General features: G+C 29.1%; 1 protein-coding gene across 1 annotated transcript in view; it reads left to right on the top strand.

Moving 5' to 3' along the window:
• Positions 1-6,755: 6,755 nt before the first annotated feature.
• Positions 6,756-25,924, top strand: part of LOC113366605 — a 264,059-nt gene continuing 244,890 nt past the window's right edge. Inside the window, exons 1-2 of the mRNA XM_026608237.1 lie at positions 6,756-6,878; positions 24,101-24,543. Coding sequence (XP_026464022.1) covers positions 6,756-6,878; positions 24,101-24,543 — 566 coding nt within the window. The remainder of the gene's footprint in view (positions 6,879-24,100; positions 24,544-25,924) is intronic.

Genomic DNA, 25,924 nt, shown 5'->3' on the forward strand with positions numbered 1-25,924 from the left:
AATATATAGAAAATGATTTAAATATAATACGGATGAAGATGAAAATTTAAATTATAAATATTATGCACATAGTTGATTATTTACAACGATATTTAGTTCAGATAACTCTATTTATGAAACGTAGTAAATTTTATAGATTTTTCAAAATAGGTACATTAAATTTAATACAGCTTTCGGTAACCGTAGATCATAAAATGCATTTTACTTTTATAGTATATTTATGTTATTTATATTACATGTGCGACTGATATTAAAGTGCTTTAAGTATTAACTGTGGCAATTTTTGCAACTTCTTAATTCAATTTCTATTTATTCATAACAGTTTTGGGCTTTTTGAACATTTAATCAACCTAGCATTAGACATTTAGTCATAACTATGCATTTAAATTTAAACTGTTGCAAAAAATCTTGAAGCTAAAAAAAATTGGTAAGATGATTTTATATCTATTAAGAAACATATTTACTTTATCGATATCAATAACTTTAGAAGGTTAACTTTTCCACATTCTAAGAATGGTCATGATTCTTCTAGAGTAGGTATCTACATGTTTCTTTTTTACTTCAACTATAAATTTCAAAACTCTACTGATCATCAGATAACACCAAAGCAAAAAGCCACTTGATTCTCGTAATTGAATTTAAATTTCAAAACTTGTACAGATTACTACCCCAAGGGCAAAACTTGAGATGATTGACCGTTTCTTCGTAATTAATTGTTGCTAATCTTTTTATGATTTTGATGATACTTTTATGGTGATAGAGGCTATGCACTCTAAATATAGGCCTAGAAATAGTAGGTTCAGTTTTAATTTTGCTTTTTGAATCTTTCTAATTGGTTCATCCATACACCCGAAATCGTCGACAAAAATTGTCTCCACAGGTACACACACACATATCCAATTTTTCTGAAATATGCCAAAATATTCAGAATTTTTGATTTTTGGCCTACTACTACAACTTACCCTACGGGAAGTTAATAATGGGCAGCATAAAATTTTTAAAATTGTATCGATACAATTATAAAAATTACTAATTAGTTAAAAACAAGGGAGTTTGGACTGTCTGAATTATGTTGTTTATTGGATGTTGCAAGTTCTTAGGGCTAAATGCCTCTTACAGCTAGTTATTATTATTAATTAATGTAAGAGCAATTTCATCAGCAATGTTATTGATAATATGCACCTGACATACCTCCAATAAACCAATTTGTGATGTAATGAGCCTCCTCCAATTAGACATTGGTCGCAGAGGTTCGCAATTCACGTCCGAATTATGACATACCTGGGTCACTTCGATCTGAACATATGTAGGTCATTTATCGCCGCAGAATCCCGGTCGTAAACTTCGAAGCTTCCATACATTTCCAGCATCATATCAATAGTTTGTGTGTACGTAGTAAACCCTCGAACATCAATTTCTGCTAACATCTAAATAGTTATGAGAAACCATTGGAAACATTCCAAGATCACGTACGCTGATTCGAGATAATTTCAACCCACAGAGTTGCAAACATTCTATGAATTACATAGAAATTCAACTAAGCATTTTCATAGATTGTTATTTCATAATTAGCGAAAATCAGAATATTTTCTGAAACTAGTTGCTAATCTTTATTTCAAATATAAACTGCATATGAAATTTTAGAAGCAATAAAACTAACTAAGCAATTAATAAATACTTGCTGTATTGCATTTTTAACAAAACGCAATGTATTGCATTCTTCTGAAAATAGTTCAACTTTTTTAAGATGAACAAAATTGTAATATAATTTCTATATCGTTTAATAATAATAAAATAATACGAGTAAATATACCTTTAAATTAGATTATATGCATGAACATTATAAATATGATATTAGTTATTTTGAGATTGTTTGAGTATTTTTCTAATTATTTGGTATTAATTTTAGAAATTAAAAAGTTAGCAAGTTTAATTTGTTTTTAGCATGTATGTTGATCTTTGTTTCTCATTCAATATTTCCAACTAGGCTAAAAACATTCCTACTTCAAACTTGATATATCTTGTATCGTTCGTGATCATAATGAAGTTCAAATCATTCCTTGAAGTTGTCTATAATATTTGCTCTTCGTAATGACTTTCCGCATCAAATGCATTCGATCATCAATTTATGTGCTCGAACAACCTTAGTCACTTATAAATTCTGTGTAAATAGATACACACTTCTAAGAAAAAACATTAACTAGTACAGCAATATACTATTAACCATAAACTAAAGATAAATATCACCAAGAACTCTGATGGCTTGGAAAATGATGTAGTAATATTTTATTTTTAATAGAAAAATAAATGATGATGGTAAAACACTTTAATTTTGATACTATCGTGACTAAGAAATTGTAATTCATTGTTAATGTACTGAAAATGATGTAGAGTATGGCCGGTCATAAAGGTCCAATTAGACTATGAGTAATTATAGTGGACCCTCAGGGCTTCATGACATGTTTCAAGGGGTCCACGTCGGCGAAAAGGAATTTGAGACATCCAAGATAGTGGATCACAATACACTTTCTTAATATCATTTTTTTATTATTAAACTATTTTTTGTTATTAAAGTCGATGTCTAAACTTGTATTTGAATCTTTACTTTAAATGTTTAATACAACATTAGTACTAAAGTAAGGGGTCTACGATACAAACAAGTTTGGGAACCTTTAGTGTAAACAAAATAATAAACTACATCATAAAAGACAATTTGTATCAAACAAACTACTATAATCAGTTAAATTTCCAGTTACTTCCTAAGTTTTAAATAGTGGTTTTTGCTATTATTATAAAATTCATCATTCATAGACAGTCATCAGACAAATAGATACAATATCTTTTTTATTTTAAAGGAATTTTATATAATAATAGTTACATAATTTAATTAATACGAAATTCAAATTCCAATAAAATAAAATTCCAATTAAAATTCATCCAATTCCAATAAAAGATCCAATTCGACTTCGAGCAATTTTATTGTGAAAACCAAACTAATTGTATCAAACCAAATAACACATATCAAACACACAACTGATAATGTTTAGTAAAATCAATCTAAACAATCAATATAATCAATAATGTTTAGTAAAACTCTCAGCTATTTCATCATTTTATAATTGTGATCTTTATGCTGGTTTTCGTAAATTTGGCACCTGGTCCTATTCACCTTATAAGCGGGGTAAAATCGAACAGCTATAGTGTGAATAATTCCAATGTCTCATTATTAATTTTTAAGGATATTTACTAATAAAATAACGACCAATGCGAAATATATATTTTATGGGTTACTTCTTACAGAGATAACACTGTATATAACCTGGAACTAGTATTTCGTCACAAATATTCATAAGCAGAATTTGAATAATTATTACTTCAATTTATTTATTGTAAAATTTCTTTATTCAACTTAATGTACTTTTTTATAAACAATTTTTTGTTGCTTACACCTTGAAAAAGGGTAAAAGTTCTGTTGGTTCTTTATACCCCGCGCACCTGTTAGCTATTGTAGAAGTTATATAAAAACATCTATTGAATCTAACTTAAAATTAACTATTTATCATATAAAACACTTAAATAACGTATTGCTAAAAATTGTATTGTGCTCACAATCAAAAATATTAACAAGAAAAGAATTTATTTCCTTATAGCTACGTTGCTTAATTTAAGGCAATGACTGATTACACATCTTGTGTCCTTTACTGTCAAATATTGGTGTTGAAAAAATCCTAACTTCATTTGTTTTTTGAGAAATTGGTGGTGGACCTTTACAAACGCGGACCTTTAAGCCCTGCTCTATATACTACATATTAATCTTATAACGTTTATTTATTAATGCTATATTTAATAAAGAAACATCGTTTACGTTAACGAAGTAAAATTGATAACGGATTTAATCACGTTTTATCATTTATTTTCCGTGCCCTAGTCTACCTCTACCTTTGGCGGGAGACCCCCACCAGCACCCGCAGGAGAGAGCCCCACTTGTAGGAGCCCTATCGCACACTCGAGCGGTATGTCGTTCATTTATCTGGACCGAGATCTCATTTCTTGACATAGTCGGTCACCTTTAGGGTTCACGTCGGTAGAGACATCCATTTGTTCTACATTCTACATACCGACCCGTTCATAATTGCGAATGGCACCGATTGTACGAAGAATGAGAATTGTCCTGAAGTGGACTGACTTTGAGAGATGATGCGTATGAAATTAATCAATACAGGTCGATTATAATAAATATTAAGTGTAATAAATATAAAATAATTATATTCATTTACCCTTTCGCTACGAGATTGTTTTTAGTGTGCAGGTATGACACAGCTGTACAGAACAGCGAGCCGTCAACTAAAGCTACTAGACAGACCATGCACAACAACATATCTTATAATTTTTCATAAATTAAAAATTACGTTTCTAATAAACTACAAATCACAATGAAAAACTAGAATGCTCAATAGTTTAAGTCATAGTGATAAATTTTGAAGTGAAGGCTGACACGTGTACATGGCCGACACCCATATACACAGTACGCAAGCAGACGAGTGGATGTCGTCTATGGACGATACTCGTAGAAAAAGAATGAATTGTAGCACTTAGATCATTGCTTTAATTATAATGTATAAACTAAGCACATAAATTTGATCATCTTCACTATAGTATACTTTATAAGTTTTCAACAAATGCCATTGTCAATAATATCTGGGGTGTTCCGAAATGCAGATTCTCATTTGAAGCAGGTGCGCAAAGGTCTGGGTCTATTTTTGTAATTGTTTACCATACCGAGTACAATTCAATTCCATTACCATAACGTTTAACGGTTGCTACATTTGGAGATAACATTGCTATTTTGAGTAACAATAATCCTGTACTTGCTTCTAGCATTCTACAAATGTATCTAAATGCGAACAGTAGGTTACAGTTAACGATGGCGTATCATGACCATTAAAATATTAGACTATACATATCTCTTATATAAAATCATGAATTTTTATTTACAAAAAATTTATATCAACGGTAGACTGATTCAAATTACATGTTCAATGCGCCAATTAACATAAAAACTATGGTAATATCAAGTTAATTAAAAGAAAACTGAAGAACGTCTTAAATCTAAAATAATTCTTGACATTAGGCTACTCATACATATATATCATGTAATTCAAGTCCTGTAAGGTATTGCAGAAAATCAATGTTAGTTTCGGTAAACTCATTATTAGTATATCAATAATGTAGAAAATATACAAATACTTCATTGTGATTTGCAATAAAATCATGCACAATTACCACAATCGATAAAAATGTAATTAAAATCATTTAGTGAATCATTTAGGAACAATGTATTGTAGTAGTACCTTATCGCCTTGTTACATATGTTTGGTATACAATTATAATAATATTAAAATTATATGATCCTATTAACAGAAAAAGTACAACACAATATGCTTCACTAGTTATCTTTCATAACAATTCTATTATTACGAAAGAAACACCATATGATTTACAACTTTTGAATGCAAATTTTTCACATTTTTCATTTATGTCTACAGCATATAGAAAAATATTTATTTCCTCAGATATTAAAATAAAAATATTATATTAACCCTTTAAGGCCCAGGTAACTTTCAGGTCACATTGCAAATTTTTCGGTATTTCACCAAGTAATCATGGCCTTTGACTCAGAAATGGTACATAAGTCTTAATTCTATAACATTATCAAGCCCATCAATATAAATATTTATGGTTTTTGCTAGGTTTTTCAACCTGAAATAACATTTTCATACACAGAAGTGGTGGGATCATTATAGGCCGATACGACTTTAAAGTAGTCACATCAATTTATTAATACGTTTCAAAGTTAAAACAGAATTTCTTGTTGTTCATCTGCAAATATAGGCTTACAATTACTAATTTTTTGCTTCCCAAATTCTTTTTGGTGTGAAACAAAAGTTCAGCCAATATATAGTTAATATTGTATCATATTTTATTAATATATTTTCTAACTAGTATTTTACGGTATTTAATATTGCACGATACCAAGGTAGTCATGTGGATTTCATTCCCCCATATATATATACAGGTAGTCATATAATCTGTAGTCGACACTTCTAGAGAAAAAGTGAAATTTTGACAAATAGATGATTCCAACAAAATTAATACAAAAATCCTATATAAGGAGTTATTAAGCATCAAATGATTTTTATTTTATTAGCAAAACGTGCACTTTCATTTGTAAACATAAAAATATAGTTACGTTATATCTCTATGAAAGATTGTTCTCATTATTTTTTTCAATTATTCTAGTATTATGCTCAAATATTTTTACAACTAATATCTGTATTCGTTCATTTCAGGTGATGCAACTGCAATTGGATAAACAAATGCGCGCGAAAAAAATGTGCAAATATTTTGTCGAACATTAACAACCCAAATGTTTTGCATTCAAAAACTAAAAGCTCTTAATTTCTTATTACCACAGGCAATTCTTTTTTAAATGTATAGAATAAAAATTTAGGTACTTGTGGTGCAACAACTTAGACCATAGACAATCATTGTTTATGTAATAGACTTAAAAACAATTTACAATTTGACTGCCAACTTAATCAATAATTAATAGAAATAATAAAATTGAATAAATTAGAGTGTTACTAGTGATGACAGTTAGTATAAAATTATTTAAGAATGTGATGTAGTCGGCATATTTTGGTGTTCGAGTTCATATTATCCGTGTTATGAGTCGATGTAGTGAAGTCGGTACCATGACGGAACGTAGCAGCGCTCGTAGCATCGCCAGTTCGAGAGGAAGCGACGAGTTGCTGCTGAGTGGCGGAGTCAAAGGACGTAGCACTTCATCACTCTGTAGCTGCGATGCTGATAAGTATGTAAGTACAGAGATAAACTTACTTGGAGAAGTGGTGTATGTATTATTAATATATTATTTTATATCTTGTATAGATGCAATAGAGGCCATTTTTTTAATTAGGTAAATATGTAGTAAGATAATCTACAAAATCTCAAATTTCAAAAAGATTTTTTTTAATTTATTGGGCTTTAGTAATTATTTCGCAACATACAATGTGCAGACAGTTTTTCGCAAAAAAATCGAAAACAAAAGTTCAATATATCTTTACGTTTCAACGGTTTCTGAACATTTTGGCAGACAGTAGAAAAAATTGATGTATCAAGATGTGTGTGTATGTATGTGCGAATAAAATTTTTCAAATTGTCGACGATTTCGAGAACACGTATCAACCGATTTGAATGATTAAAAAAATATTCGATTTTTATTGATAAGGAGACGTGCTGATTGGTTTTTTACAACGGCGGGACTAGCCGTTCCGAAGATATTTTCACAAATTTAAAATTAGTTAAAATTTTTTTTAAACACTTAATTGACTCAAATATACTGTTTACACTAATAAGATTCGGTTTAATTGGACCTATATTTGCACTGATTAGTTCATTACATGAAATATGGTTTCATATGAGTTCATGATAAAACTAGACGCTGCCCATTTCTGTTAAATATTATACTTTTTACAGATGCAGCTGTAATATCAGACCGATTGTAAAATGATAGTTTAAATCGTTGTATATTAAGATAAAATAATACACTGCCAACAATTAGTTTTTCGAAGGTTAACGTATTACCAGTTACTTGTTTGAATGTTAAGATATTACATACAAAAGTTTTAAAATTCTATGTTATTTTTTCGATTGGTTTATTTTGGGTGCAAACGAATGCCCTTTACATTCTTGTCTAATCAAATATTATCTGTGATATAGTTCAAAGAATCTTTATTTCTGGAAAAATATTTTAATGATTAAAGGACAGTTTATAGACAGATATGAATTACAATAAAGGATTACTGTATACTTCGAAATATAAAATGTAATAGAGGAATTAGGTTTTGTATGGCTATTCTATATAAAGATTATTATGTAGTTGCATTAGAGCAAAGTTGTGCTTTAGAAATTAGCATATTCTTTGAGTTAATTTTTGAAGAATTGCATTCATATTCTATTGGTTCAAATTGCGCACACAAAATTTTTTACTTGCACGTTTACTTTGCAAAGTAAAAAAATCACAAATGTAAAATTGGATCAATTAGTTATCTAAACACTTAATTGTCTCAAATATACTTAGAATTTATACTTAAAAAAGAAATATATAAATAGTCTATTAGTTCAAATAGCGTTTTAAATATATAATTACTCTAGATATGCTTTAAATTCATTCTTAAAGAAATGATTTCATTCATAGTGTAAATATTCAAATCGTATTTCAAACTATTGTTTTAGATATAATTGACTTGAATACTTAAAAAAGTTAAACCATTTATAATGCTTTATGCATTGAATAATTCCCATAAATAAAATTTAAATTTATTTTTAAAGAAATGATTATATTTACAGTCTGAACTAAGTTGAAAGAGTAATTTGAACATTTGATTTGCCTCAATATATTTTAAATTTCTTTTTAGCGATTACATTCATTATTTTAAAAATAATACAAAAAACTGTCAAAAACTGTTTATTAATAATTTACTTGAGAACACATAACATTTGAATATAACTTTTTTTGACACAAATATAAACTTCTGCTTTCGGCGAGTTAATGAAAGGCTACCATTAATGCAGAGAAATATTTTTCAAATCAAAATGCTTAGAGTTTTTAACTATATTATCAAAAACTGTACATCCTCCTCAATAAAGTATCTTTCTGAAAATTTAAATAGCCATCATTTAAATAAACTAAAAATTTCATTTTATTACAACATTTCTCAAATAATAGTGTTTACTTACGAATAATGTTTTGCAATAATAAATTTAAAACATATTTTGAGAAATATAAAGTAACGTTCTTTGATATAATGTGAGGACTTAATTTTTGTTAATATAAATCAATTTTTGTAATAGATTTATTTAGCTGTTGACTTACTCTAATGCTCTTTAACCTATCCAATTAACGTTTATTTACTGAAGCAACTGTCCTCTAACAATATAATTGGTTTAGAGTTCTAAAACGATCACACACTAATTGTACTTAGCACGAGCTAAATGAGGCTTATAAATGGCGCCATAATTGAATTTATTAAATAATTCTGCACTCAATTCGGATTTAATGTGCTTAACTCTGACTTCGCAAAACATTTCGCAATATCATTTTGCACGCTGCATTGCTGAAATAATTTGAATCGCAAACATTGTATCAAATAAGGGTGTAAAAGATAATTACACATCGCATTATGGAATATTTTATTAGATGAGGATTCAGAAGGGTAATTTGATAGTTTGCATTTGTAGAAATTTTGCGAGAAATTGTTTCTGCATCCGGATGAAGGAAGATTTGCAAACTGTATTTACTATGCAATGTTGGATATATATGAGCGATTTTGTAGATCTAGAATGAAGGTGGATTAGCGGAGCTTTAGTAATACATACATAAAGTAGATCAAGTTATATATATATATATATATATATATATATATATATATATTATATAGTCAAATTGAATCTTGCCCTACCCTATATATATATATATATATATATATATATATATATATATATATATATATATATATATATATGGTTCAATTTGACTTTGAGCAATTATATTGTGTAAACCAAACCAATTGCATCACAACAAATTACACATCATACAAATAACTATCTGACATTGTTTAATGAAATTTCCAACTATTTCTTCATTGTAGAAATGTGTTTGCTGTTTTTCAACATTTTGTCACCTGGTTCGTTTTACGCCTTCTACTTAAAGGCAGTGCAAACAGGTCCAATGTGTTACTTTTAATTTTAAAGAACTTTATGAAAAATTAAATACATTATTCAACCAACAGCGGGCATTTGGCTGTACAATCTTTTGCCCTCTATTTTCAAATATAGTTTTGAAATTTCTCATAAAAAAATCAGTAGTGGACTTTTTCACTTTTACGTTTTATCAGGTTATTTGCAACTTTTCAACTCTTCGCATACGTATAGAATAAAGCCATATTTTTTGGACTTGGTCCATAATACGGCGTTATCTTTATTGGAATATTTACAACCTGTGTTTTTATGCTTGTTTTGCATAGGTTTCTCTGGCTTCCCACTGGGGTATGTTTTTTTATGCTTTGCGCATGCAGGTAACCATTATTTTCTTAGTGGGGCGTCTAGGGGACAATTTACATTATTAAATAAAAAATAATACACATGAAGCAAATAAATATTGCTGAAGATAAAATTTTCATTTTTATTACGTTTCTATGTTTTTTCTTAGTAGTTTTTTTTGCATTTTGCTAAACTTGATAGCCATTTGGCAAAAGCAAATAATTTTTATTAAAACGTGGATGATATATTTAAATTCTTGAATGATAAATATATATTTTTACCAGGAGGTGCGTAGTGAGAATATTATTTTTCAATGTATAATGCAAACGAATTATTAACATTGGTAAAAGCAACTAGAAAATTAAATTAATTTTTAAAATGCATTTATTGTAGGCGATAGTGATCATCGCTGAGCTTATGAAAACACAACATTTCTTAAATAATTCCATAATATTATCTGTTCTCGATACAGCTATTTTGACTTGATAAATCATGTTTTCCTGATAGTGCCATCATGATGTTGGTTTTTCAAAACCGCTAAAATGTTATATTAGTACACTCAACAGCTTAAAACCTTCAAATAACACATAGATAATACAAATGTCAAGATAACATTAGTTCTACTTCAAACGCTGTTATTTCAAGGGATTTAATGTTATATTCATCTTTCGATATAAGATACAATATGTCATCTAAAATTGATATTACACTTATAAAAACATTTTAAAATAAGATGTGGATCAGTAAATATTTCCATTAGTAACAGAAACATATTCAAATACTAAGTTTTGGGCCAATCGTGGTGTTGTGATAAGGAACGTGGAATATTACTAACTAGGCCCTGGTTTGTTATTTTGCTGTAAGTTGAACAATAGTAATTAATTGCCAGCAAATAGTTTTGTTTTATGTGACATGTATATGTTGTGACATGTTCTTCTTATCTTTTTTGGGTAAAATTTGAACAGACAAAAGAAAAATCTAACTTAACTAATAAGAAGAAATACAGTAAGAAAGGAAAAGGAAAATTCAATACAAGAAAACAAATTAAAAAAGAAAACATTTTGTTATATATTGTTATTACATTACATTCATAGGCTTTGTTTGAATTATTATATTGTGTTGTGTTACATATTTCTGATAACAAAAGTAGCTATAAACCATTTTGTGCCTTGACGCAAATTGCTGGAACTTCCCGTACCAAATCATATTTTTTAAAAAAGATACTTTTAATAAGATTAAACATGTAAATAAAATGATTTTTGAGAATTTTGAAATTTTTGAAATCAAGTCATTTTTGAAATAAATTGTTTTCTAAAATAAAATGTTTTTTATTTTTAAATATTTTGGAAATTTATTTTATTTTTTCAAGCACTCGCGCTGCTATAGCTACATAGAGACAAATTATGGAAGCGCGTAAGCGCCGCACCGCAGTATAACAGACAAACAATGTTACGGTAATTTTTGAGAAACTAAATTATTGACAAAAATTTACTTTTTTAGAAAAAGAAGAATTTTTGAAACAAAATGTTTTCTTTATTTTGAAATATTTTGGAAATTTTGAACTTTTTTTCAAAGCAAGCCGACGCGGCGCTTATGCGCTTCCATATTTCGTCTCTATGCAGTTAAAATATCTGATATTTTGATGTGCATATGTCTAATGATCATTTTTGACCACCAAATGGCATTTTATTTTTATTTTTTTCACTAGATCTTTGAAATCGCTAGACCTGTCTTCCCAAAAATTTAATCAGTTCTTCACATTGTCAGTACAAATAAAATCTTATTTGAATTATTGAAATGATCCGTTTACTCAAAAACTGCATTACCATTTTTGGCACTTTTTTTTACGTATTTTCGAAACGACTAGACTTGCCTTGTCTGAAAACTAATCAGCACGTTTCCTTATCAATAGAAATCAAATGTTTTTTGAATCATACAAGTCGGTTAAACCGTGTTCTTGAAACCGTCAAGCAAAATTTGTATCTGAATACACACTCTCCTCACAAACACACACACACATATATCAATTTTTTCTAAGGTATGCCAAAGTTTTCAGGAACTCTTGAAACGTAAAGATATGCAGAAATATTGATTTTCAATTTTTTTACGATTACTATAACTTTTCCTACGGGAAATCAAAAATTAAAAACACTCTAGTACATAAATGTCAACACAATTACAAACACTCTAGTACATAAATGTTGGAGCAAATCTCTCGCCAATGGACTGAAAGGCTCTTCGTCTATCATTTTCCAGTATACTAGGGTATTAGATAATATATCACAAAGTATGAGCCATACGCCATGTTAATATAACGCCGGCATCATTCATCAGGGTAAATCCACTAGCGACTCCGCGCAACGCGACGTGCGAAAGGACGGATGTCGCCTCCTAAATAATCTAACGTTGCCCAAAGCTGGATGACGGGCTTTATTGAAAATCATGCCTCGTAGCATTGTGACGAATAGAGGTGCCTTCATTTGAACCACCATTCCGAGTCTATTTGAATATTTTGACCCTTGACAGCGAGATTTAAATATATACAGCAGTAGGTTTTGTTGACACGAAGTAATAGGTAAATAGATAGGATAGTGAGTTGTTGAATTTTTAAACGTTCAATTCAGAAGGAGTTAAGACAAAATTATATTACTATTATTGTTTTAAATGAATAATCAAAAATAATGAGAAAATCACCTACATAACAGAAATATTAACTTCCAGGTTATATATATATATAATATATATATATATATATATATATATATATATATCAAGTCAAGCGCTGTAAGGGATAGTTGGTATTTTTTTTGTATTTTAAAAAATTAAATGTAATTTAAATAAATTATTAAAGAATGTGTAATATATCAATAACTGATTTGAAATTACACTAAGGATGAGGCATACCATATACTCGAAACGTCTGTAATTACCAAATGAAGCGTGTGTTGAAAAATCTGAGTGTTATATATATATATATATATATATATATATATATCAATTATCAATTTAGAACCATTTGAGCCGCTGGGAGCAAGAAAATTCAAAAATGACCATTTTAAGGACCACCCTAATATATATATATATATATATATATAAATATATATATATATATATATATATATATACATATGTTTGTTAAAATTTAATTAAAATCCATACGTTCGTACGGGATTTGATCATTCTAAACAGTTATTCGGATCCAGATAATTCTGTTTAGAGTTTGTCAAAAGAAATGTTTAAGATTTAATTAACTACAAAACAATAATAATATCAGAAATAGTACAGTAGACCACAATACTACTGAGTTCCTACAAAAACTTCAAATTTCTGTGAGAAAAGGTAGAAAATGATTTGAGTAATTCTTTTTTGATCTGCTTTATGCAAATTTTTAATTAACGTTTTTAAGTAACATTTCATGAAATAAAGAAGTTTATTATAAATTTTAGATTGTTATCAGAAAACTGTTTTTTGGAAAATTGGTATTGGAGATTTTTACTCGCGGACCTGTAAGCGCCGCTCTATTCTATATATATATATATATATATATATATATATATATATATATATATATATATATATATATTTCGTGAACAAACTAAAGTGAGTGCAAAGTTAAATTGTGATTATAACCTAGTAAAACAATCCATTATGCAGTGGAACTGTATCTATTTGCAAAGCACTCGCGGATTCAACTTGTTCACTCAAAGTGTGTTTTCTAGTTGCCGTGAACAGTTTCTATTGTCCGAAATGCACATCTGCACTTTCAGCAACTTTTCAATATGCATTTTCCATTCCCTGGCATCTGTGTGTAATTTACATATTTCCAAATTTTGTTTACGAAATAAACTCCCGTTTAATTACATTATAGGATAAAATACACCACATTAATTCAAAATGTAGTGGCCTTCAATTTATATATGTAAAATTTATGGATATTATATATTCGAATGAACCAGAATACCTGCCTATAACTAAAGCCATAATGTTAATATAATATTTATTGAAATTTCAAAACTTTATAATGCTAAGTAACAAAGCTAGTATATTAGCAGTTATATTCCTCATTCTAAATTATGTCCCAAATCATTTTTCTCTTAACGACTACAGTCGATATATAATATTGATTATCTTCATATTTGCTTCTTCATGTGATGGCGTACTTTTAATATGTGTTTGTGTTTCTATTTGTGTATGGGCTAAATAAATTTGACATCTTGAAAGTTTTCGAAGCCGTAAAGAGCAAACCTCCCAGGAGAAAACGTTGTTTGTTTTTGGGATATAATCCAATTTTTGTTCCAGACATTGCTCCGTTCAATGTGCTTTTCTGTCGCAGAAGTATATGGAATAATGTATTTTCTATTAATTAGACCTATACGTAAGAGAGAAACTTTATGACTAATTTTGAAAAAGATGAGATAACATAATTTACACAAAAAGATATCACTATAAGATGATTTACACAAATAGATGTCACTATAATCCTAACTACCATCATTAACAATCTTTCCAAATATTACAATATTTTGAAAAAAAGTACATAACCAATTTTATCGGCATAAAATTAAGAGTTTTAACATTCTTGAGTTCGTGAATTTTACTATTATCCAAAAATCTTAAATTCACAACCTGGCATTATGAATAGGCTGTCAATCTGGACCTACGGTATAGAGCTTTGGGGTTGCGCCAGCATGTCCAACATTGTTTTAATGCAACAGATGCAATCCTTAATCTTCAGGCAGATCACCGACGCACCTTGATATGTAAGTAATAAAGTCAACCATGACGACATCAATATTCCTTTTATTAAGGATGTAATTAGCAGCAGAAGTTCAATCCATCACTCCAAGCTAGAAAACTATCCAAATCATCTTATAGCACCTCTACTTATGACTCCGTCTACTAGAAGGTCGAAGAAAAAATTTATTTGGATTTGACATAACATAGTGAGCTGTTCATTGGAACAGTTTCACGGATTATTTTGTTTATATTATAATTTTACCTTTATTTTAATTATGTTATGAGATGTAATTAGTATTATTTTTATTTTAACTTTATATATTATTTTGATTATAGTTTCCGTCTTATATCAGCTCTGTAACTCATAGAGCCATTTTGGCTCTGATTGTTATAATTTAATGAAATAAAAAAACAATGAATAGGCTGTAATTTCACGAGTTTTCATTCCATCTACCTTAAGTATTTTTGTCAGTTGCATTATAACAGAAAAGTGTATTAAATGAAGATAACACCTGAAAATTGATAATAGATTTAATAAAGAATCATCTTAATATAGAAATGTTATTCGACCCTCAACACCTTTACGCTTAAAGTGCATTCTAGTGCCATTGCCGAGAGATCTCGTCCTCTCGCCTTCCTTGCACTTCGTGCAGATAAGCAAACAATGAGATCGTGCTTTTTTACGGTCCTTCGCTCCTGTTGCTTGCATCTACGAAGTTTCTTATTCAATTACTTTCCTGACCAGAGGAAAATAAAATATTGCGAAATCACAATACATAAACTGAATGGATACAGCCAGCCAAAGGGTTAGGTTTATAATAATAATATTGAAGTTAATCTGTGCAATGATTGAATTATATAAATATTGGTTAATTTTGCCATTTATAAAAAATTTTATAATTTCTAATGTATAATTTTCAACTAAACGTAGGGTAAGTTATAGTATTCGTCCAAAAATCGCAAATATTTTTTTTCATGTATTTACGTTTCAGAAGTTTCTGAACATTTTGGCATACCTTAGAAAAAAATATGTATGTATGTGTGTGTGTTTATATGTTTCGATACAATTTTTCGTTCACGATATCGAGAGCACGGAATGGTTCCACAAATATTCGATTCATATAGACAAGATGATGTGCTGATTGAATTTAGGCCAAGGCAGGTCTAGGCGTTCCAAAGATACGAAACAAAAAGCGCTAAAACAATAAGTTTTTGATAGAACGGCACATTCGATTCCGAATGATTCAAAAAACATTCGATTTGTATTGAGTGAGTGTGGCTTTTGAGATACGCAGCAAATAATTGGAGAAACGGCGCATCCGATTAGATTGATTCAAAAACCATATTGCTTGTGTCGATGGTGTAATGGTATAAAGTGTTTATTTTGTTTCTGTTCTTATAGATAAACAACAGTCGTCGCTCATATGTAAGCACTTATATCATTTAAATTTATCAAATACGACGCTAAAATTTACAGTATTTATATTAATCATTTTAAAATATTTAGAACAATTATTAGTACTTATTAATAAATTTTTATTGCTGATTGATTATTATTATTTCGAGAATGTTTAATTACTGTACGGGATGTTCTAGCAATTTGCCTTGAAACAATGCTATGCATCACTAGTTAATTTTATTCATACTCATAATTTTATTGATTTCTGATAATTTGATTTTTTGAAAACGTTAATGTTACTGATACTGATGAGTAGTAGTAGTAATAGTTAAATATACGTCGTATTATACATAAAATGTATTTTTAATGGCAAAAGTATTTACATTTATTTTTTAGAGAAACGATTTTTATAAATATTATTTTGAATGCAAAAAATGATCGAAATGATTAACAATTACTTCTATTTTTCTTTGGAATTATATATGTTAATTCAAATGAAATAATTTATTATGTAAAACTATAGTATTTAAATTTAATGATTTTTAGTTTCTCTTTTTATTAACAATAAAAACATTAGTTACTTCGTTTGACTTATTTTGATTGACATTAATTAAATATAATTATAGATAGAAGTTACCCCAGTGGGAAATTACTATTAATTTAATGGATCAAGTTAATTGGCCATAATTTTTTGAGTATTCTCAATTCTGATGGAAAGAGCAGCGGAGCAACGAGTAAATTTGGCTGATTTTTTAATTTGTGATGATGATTAGTGGATCTTATTTTTGTAAAGTCCTTAATACGTAGCTTTTTCAGTTCATCGTGCAAAGTTTTATTGCTCACATACCAAGGTACACCTGTCATCATTCTAAGTAGTTTTGATTGGGTCCAATGTACTAATACCAATGCCACATTAGATTTGGTAGAGCAGCCCCAAAGCTCTATTCCATATGACCAGATAGTTTTATAAATCAAGATTTTTTTCAAATGCTAATTTTAAATTATGTCCGATAAGCTAATAAAGTTTCCTGACTCTGGATTTGATATTTAGATTTTTGTAATGATGTGAAATAGTATGCGATCTAGATGCATACCTAGGTATTTAAAATAATCAGCACTTGGTATATTGCTTGGTAAAGTGATGAATGAGTATAATATATTGTAAAATGTAAATTTTGTAAACAAAATATAATAGAACTAGCTCTGTCTTCATTTGATAATCACAAATTAGATAATTTACCAAATGATATGACATTATTAATAAATTCTCAAAATATTTTAAATTTCCCTGATACAGATAGTTTATTTAATGGCTTAATAGATAAAGTTTTGAACTTTATGCAATACTATAAGTAGTAACTCTTTCATTTTATATAGAGACGTCCAAAACTACTACGTTCGTGAGTGTGTCACGTACGAACACGTTTGAATTGTGTTCCGAGCTGGAAATGCGAACACCTTGTTGCGGCTTCAACTATCACAAATCACGGAAACGCGGTCTTATAATACGATAGAGATTTTCGGAGATAAACAGAAAGTGCAACAAGTTTTAGATTCTTTTCGGTGGAGGTGAATTGTAGTAGCTATCACACAATCTTGTCCCGGAAAAAATTATTAAGTCGTCAAAGTAAATTATCACTAGTGCTGTATATCATTGTACCTGAAGGTAAATTGCAATTTAGTTTTCATGCGGTTATGGCTATTTAAATATTAATGTTAATATCTATATTCATCAAGAAAACCAGTTTGTTATAAATTGATTAGCTCAGGTTTGCTTAGACCAACTCAGTTTGGATTGATTAGGTTCGGTTCGTTTGGACTATCTTTGTTTTGGACCGATTAGTTCATAATATGAATGGTAAAAAGAGTTTGGGATTCACCGAGATGCTGTAAAACTCTGCTAAAAAGGTAAAGGTTCAGATAAATTTAGTGGCTATATCAGACTATTCAAAGATGATGTTTAGTTTAATTAGTTGTACATTTAGCTAGATAAAATAGTACACTCCTTGTCGATTGTGCGCTAAAGGTCCAGATAATATTAGTGGCTATATCAGACTATTCAAAAATGATGTTTAGTTTAATTTTTTGTGAATTTGTCGTATAAATAGTAAAGATAATAATTGATATGTTATTGTTTGATTGTTGAGTTAATACTGAAATTACTCAGTTGAAATTTGAGTTAATACTGATGTATAAAGTTTTAATAAATTTATATATTTTTTAAATTTGTTTAATTTTGGGTGCAAGTTACTTAACATTACATTCATTAACCTTTATTACATCCATTAATCATATATTGAACTGTGATTTATGTGGGTCGAGTTCAAAGAATATAACTTCTTAGAAAGATGCTTAAGGTACTGTTTTTGAACAGGATGCATTGCAATATAAGGGATTAGTTTATACTACGAAATACTGAAATATTGCGATGTACGACTTATTACTATTCTTTTTGAAAAAAATTCTTTTATATTTATATATAATTTCATTACACCAGGGTTGAGCCTTAGGGGTTACCACACTTTCTACATAACTTTTTAACGGACAATATTTTATGTTCCTCTATCCAATATGTATTCATGTATTCTATTATTATTTAAAAAAAACAGAAATCAAACCTTAAACATCCTATGATTTGTTGAAATAATTTTATTTAACTTTGTAATGCGTTTATTGTTACAATTTCTGTAGCATCCAATTTGAATTTCAGCAATTATACTATAAAAACCAAACTAACTACATTACTATATATAGTATATATCAAACTATAAAACTATGTTTAGTCAAATTTCCATATACTTATACTTTATGGAAACCTGTTATTTTGCTATTTTTCAAAAAAGTTGTTACTTCGTTCTTTTTACTTCATAGGCTGGCGTAAAATGAACTACCATCATAAATTTTTTTGATTGGAATTTCTGTTACTATAATTTGATCATTAGTCATTGAAATACAATTATTGAAAATCAAGTATTTGAAATAGGTACTTGGGCATGTTTTTAAAAAAGATCAGAAGAATTTACCATCAGACTATTGAATATAATTTGAAAAGATAAAAGACTATTAAATATAATTTGAAAAGACCAAAGACTATTGAATATAATTTGGAAATAACGATCCTATAAAATAATCATTAAGGACTTTATATTTAGGTATCGTCCATTAAACAATAGTGCTTATAACCAAAATCGAAATTTGGTTATTAACCAAATAAAAAATGTTTGTTAAAAAATTAATAATGTGGTCGTATATCTCACGATAGTGATGTCTTCGAGATTTAAGTCTGATTACTTATAATTACATAATTCCTTAGTTTACTTGTTTTTGATATAATGTTGGTTTTACCCACGTACCTTTGAGCCCAAATTCACCCAAAGGATATTTTTTATAGTCGTCTAATTTCACTAGGGATTATATGTTGTGGCATATCAATGTTCAATTGCAAATATACTATTGTCTATACCAATATATCGTATATTATATACCATCTGACTGTCCGAGGTGGGTACCGAACTTCAAACCGATGATTCGAAGCCCGTAGCTCTAACCAATAGGCCATAAGAGAGTTCGTATAAGTTTTACTCAATATCAGATAGTTCTTACTTTATTGTTTCTACAATTCATTTCAAGAACTTATTTTTCAATTCTTTATATATTTTGTTAACATATATTATGGATTTATACGTTTGATGTATAATGTATGTTATAATGAAAAGTTCATATCAGCACGAACCACGTAACATACTTCATAATTTCCGAACGTAGGTACTGACGAAGTTCCACGGTTAAATATTTATGGCATTAGAAAATTACATTTCAGGAATATCGCGTCGATATAAATTGCCTAGCGAACCGCATTGAGCTAATATAAAGTATCGTGGTAAAAGTGCAGAGTTCCTTCGCCAACAGAACAATTTGTTAAGCACGTCTGCAACATTAATTTACGAGCTATCGGCGATAAATATTCGATGTTTAATGCGATATGTAACTTCCAACCAAGAAATACATACCGCAATTATGTGCTCGGGGGTACTTGATCATTGGCAAAAATTTTAATCGGTTTTGTGAAATATATACTTATACTATAATCTAACGTTTATATATAATTGGGTAGGGCGGACACAAAGGTAAAATTTGACTTTTAGAGATGATACCGCCTAAACCAAATGAACTAAATCACAACATATAATACATATCAAACTATCCATGATCAAACTATGCACAGTAAATTCCTAATTAAAGAAATATGCTCTCTTCTCTATTTTTCCAAAATTTGTCATCTGCTTTCACCCCATATGCGAGGTAAATAGGAAAAGCCTTGAGGCAAAAATATACAATGTCTCCAATTATAATTTTAATTGGAATTTACAAAATAATAGCTACATTATTTAATTAAAACGATATACAATTTCTATGGGAGTTTTTTTGGCACAGATCACACTGTATACAACCTGGATCTGGTTGGAAAAACTATTAATTAATTTAGCTTTTGTTAAATTGATTTTTTTAACTTTATTTACATTTGGATTTACTATTTTTTATTATTCACACCTTTGCCAGTGTAATAGTTCAGTTTGGCCTTTTTACACCGCCAACACGTAACCTTTGATAGAGGCTATATAAAAAAAAAGTTAAATCTAATTTAACAATAAAAATATCTTATAACATAATTATACAACGTATACATAAATATTTTGATATCATGAACTAAATAAAATAGTGCAAAATCAAAAAATACTAACAAAAAAATTACTTTTGTTTCGAATATTGATACATAGCCGTTTACTTCCTGATAGCGTCATACAAAAATTAAGGTCATTGCTGATTACATATTTTTTGCCTTCTATACATATTTCATTGTATCAACCGAATAAATAGTTTTACTAATAAGAGAAATATCAATAAAATTATAGGTAGAATAACTTGAAAGCGAAGTAAAATTTGTATAATTATAATATAGGTAAAATTTTTGGAAACAAAAAACGGTTTTGATGATATTGCATATTAGTTACCATAAAAAATCATTGATCTGCTGACTCTAATTTATGTTGTATTTACAATTTTTTTTAAAATAAATGACTTTAAATATTGCAAATTTTATATAAAAATAGTAAGATAACCATTTTAGCTTCTACCAACACAGAAATTGAGACAATTATCATTATTGAATTTTAGTTTATTGTATATTATAATGTATATTACTATAGTGTAACATTTTAGTAATCAATCATTTACAGAATTAATAATAATACTTTCGTAATTTTTTGCTTTTGATGTGATGCACTCGTCTCTCGATAAATATAAACATCATCTACTTGAGTTTTCAAACTTGTCTTATTTGTGAAAATTCATAGTAAAATGTTTTATGCATATTTTCAATATGTTTGTTTTGTGAGATTGTTATTTTATTGGAATATTGTTTGTGACATCGGTTCAGATTGTTTACGTGCAATCTTATAAATCATTTATTGGTTCTTGTCTTCAACTTTATGCAATATCCTATATTGGATCATGGCAGAATTTCAATAGAAGCATGCACATCGACATACATAAAACTTTTAAGATTCCTTCTGACTTGGAAGTACTTGCACAAAGGCTACTTCGGATATATAATGAAATTTTGTATGAGAATTCTAAATATTTGTCCTTGTAATCTTACAAATATTTACAGGACACAGAACTTAGCACACACAGACACATATATATATATATATATATATATATACTCGTATATATATATATATATACATATATATTATCATCAAATTAAATATCTTTCATCATTAGAATAATATTTAATATATGAAGCTTTTTCATATAGTTATTTATGTATGACATCATGTACATAATTGATCATCGAAAAACTTCATAACTCAATTATGATTTCATTGTAATGAATCTTATTTATAATATTGTGACAAAAGTCATGAATATTAAAAACCATCAATATTTTATTATGCTGCTAATATCAATTACCCAAAAAACATAAGTTTCTGAGATTTGATAATGAAGTTTTCAATAAATCAATCAATTCAACGTCTTTCTGATTCTATTAATTGTGCCAATTAAATTAACTTCGACTGCAAGCATTTACGATTAATTTATAGCCTCGTTTTGAACGTCCTAAAGGTTTTTAGTATTTATTCGTAATCGAATAGAGAGTGCAATTAAAAGTAAAGCCTGTGTAAAATCTTTATTTTACTCTTTGAAATAGTTTAATAGTTTCAAAAAGTTGAAAGAGGAGAGTTGCGAGCGTAATAGAGCAGAAAGTATTCATTCATTAAAAATCAATTAAGGTAGAGAAAGAATGGATTTCTGTCACTTTATATAAATTTAATTATGTATTCTATATAGTTGCTAATAAAGTGAAATATTCCAAAACAGACTAATATGAAAAAGTTAAAAATATTTCAAATCAAAATTTGGGATTATTTTTAAGTTTTCAAATAAAAATAATTGTTTTGTCAACACAACCAAAATGTTTCTTAAATCATTCAAATTGAATACTTTGTTCTCTCAAAAACTACCTGTCATTTTTTGCACTTTTAGCTCCGTATCTCTGAAACGACTCGACCTATCTTTGCAATAAACTAATCATTCCCCATCAATACAAGTTGAAAGTTTTTTTGAATCATTCAAATTTGATGCTCTTTTCTCTTTATTAAAAACTTTATCTCTATTCTTTGCATTCTTTGCTCCAAAATGACTGAGCCTACCTCTGCCAAAAACAAGTCAGCACGTATCCTTGTTAATAAAATTCGAAGTCTTTTTGAATAATTGAAATCGGATGTTGATTCGTGCTCCAAAAAAGCGTGGACAAATTATATCCACACATATACAAACACACACATACACATAACCATTTTTTTAAGGTATGCCAAAATGTAACTACAAAAGCAAGATTTATGATAGTAGTAAGAGTTGATTTTTTTTTGTTCATTGTGTTTAAAAATATATAATTAGATTACGATTTGCTAAACCCAATAGTTAAACCCAATAGTTGAACTGTACTGCATTGATTAAATGAGGTAACTGTTACTCCATACACCTCTTTAAAATTAAAAATAAAATAATGGAACTTCTTGCTTCCTGGCCACCCTGTCTATGAGATAAAAAAGACTAGGTAACAAATTTTTGAAAAATTACAAAAAACATAGTATCATTATTATAAATCAGCTTGGAATTTCAATGAACATAGTTAGATGTTTGTTTGGGATGTTTAATTTGTTTTGATGTAGTTGGTTTGGATTTCACAGTCAAACTGGATCTTTCTCTTTTGTTCTATCATATGTATCTGCAGGGAAATACATGCTTTTGGTTTAAAGATGTTTCACATCGTAGAAAAACATTTTTTTTTTTAATTTTTACTCCGCTTCACAACATTTTTAGCCACCACCATTATTCATATTATTTTCCAGCATATTCTATAAATCTCTTACATATATATATTTTTCATACATATATCATATATACTTTCTCTTCTTATATCATAATCATCCATTCAATTTTTCTATCGACTGATTTTCATTCTTCATCTTGTTTCTCAATATGTTCTTCTCATCTTCTAAACTAAACTTTTTTTTCCTTCTTACTTCTAATACAATTTTTCCTTGTATTCTACAAATTAACAATTCTTAATGTAATTTAATATTTCAATATTTAATTCTGGTATTGCTGAGAATACGAAGCGAATTCCTCGAGCGTGTGAGTAGAGAACGGTACTGAGTGAACTATATTTTCTCCTTTACTTTTAAATATATACATATATATATATATATATATATATATATATATATATATATATATAAATAAATCATTTCCATTCAGTTTTGTTTCAACTGTTCCTATTTTCAATTCCAGAACGGTCAGCCGTACGACCCCCATCGATCGCTCATCTATCAGTACAGTCTGGACCGCCGCGCTCCGCGTCACACGTACACCTGCGAGCAGAATGCGAACATCATAATGCGATTGGAACGCGACCGCCAGAATTCGAGTTTGAAGCGCCAGAACACCGGCAAGCAGCGGTCGCAGCACGGCAAAACGAAGCCGCGGCATTCGACCAGCGGCACGCATTCGAGAAGTGTCTCTGTCACCGACATGACAGATGCGATGAATGCGAATTTGCCGTTAACTTTGGAGAACGCGAACGCGTACACGATAGGCGACCACCAGGACGCAATAGTGACGACCATAGACAGACACCACCAGCATCACCATCAAGTGCACTTCCCGCAGATAGAGCCGCCGGTCAAGTGTAAGAAGCACAGCGCGCACAATGGTGTCGGATACGCGACGCACGGGTAGGTCATGAACTCACGAGGACACTTTAGACATAGTCGTTGATGGCGCATAGTATACTTATTATTTGATTTACTTTTTGCACATAGAAGTACTACATGTCACATCTTACGGCACCGTGCCACACCTTACAGTTAAATCTAACTTTTTCTAACAGTTAACATTATTCGTTTTGAGTGACATTTAAATCTGTAATTATGTCAAAATAAACTCAAATTGTTTTATAAATTTTTATTTCTTTATACTGTTATTAACTTCCCGTAGGGCAAGTAATAGTAGTCGCAAAAAAATCGAAAATGAACATTTTTTTGCAAAAATTTCTGAATATTTTGGCATACCTTAGAAAAAATTGATGTATGTGTGTGTGTGTGTGTGTGTGTGCAAGTATGTATGTATGTGCGGATATGAATTTTCGTCGACAATTTCGGGAACACGGATCAACCGATTTGAATAAATCAAAAAACATTCGATTTGTATTGATAAGGAGACGTGCTGATTAGTTTTTGGCGAAGGCAGGTCTAGCCGTTTCGAAGATACGGGCAAAAAGTTCCAAAAACGGTAACTCAGTTTTTAAGAGAACGGAGCGTACGATTTGAATAATTCAGTAAACGTTTTACTTGTATTGACAAGATGAAGAATTGATCAAATTTTCATGAGGGCAAGTCTGGCGGTTTCGGAGATCTAACAAAAAAAGTAAAAAAAAAAATGCCATTTGGCGGTCAAAAATGATCATTAGACATATGCACATCAAATTATCGGATATTTTAACTATAAGTATAAATTTTGTTTACATTTCTATGGGTTCCGTACCAATGTTTATCCGTTAGACAGCGACGCGGCGCTTACGCACTTTATATTTTGTCTCTATGCAGTTAAAGCAGTACGATTGCTTTGAAAAAAAGTTCAGATCTTCGAAAATATGACAAAATAAAAAAAAAGTAATGTCAAAATATTCAAAAAGTAATTTTTTGTCCAATTTACAGTTTCTCAAAAATTTTATTTTTTCGAAGTAAAATTTTTTCAAAAATGTTAATCGTTTTTAAAAAAATAATAATTATTGGTACGGGAAGTTCCAGCAATTTGCCTTAAGGCACGATGCCTTAATTGCCTTAAGACAGAATTCCACTTACAGCTAGTTCTGTTATGCGGCAGAATCGGTCCCTTAGTATACTATATACTGAATTTGGGCGATCGAACTTTTATGAGGAATACTACCATCTTTTTTAGGTTTTTCTAGCATATTTTTCAAATCTTTGTTAAATATTTCCTTTACCATTCGAGTTTATCACGCATTATAAAAACATGGTATTTTGGTTTTCAGTAGTATTTAATTATTTAATGATAACCACACTCATGGTTTTTACCCATCTTAGATTTATTGAC

This window comes from Ctenocephalides felis, unplaced genomic scaffold, assembly GCF_003426905.1.
Source record: "Ctenocephalides felis isolate EL2017-DRISC unplaced genomic scaffold, ASM342690v1 CF-g0.4_SCAFFOLD_01170, whole genome shotgun sequence".
Taxonomy (NCBI): Eukaryota; Metazoa; Arthropoda; class Insecta; order Siphonaptera; family Pulicidae; genus Ctenocephalides; species Ctenocephalides felis.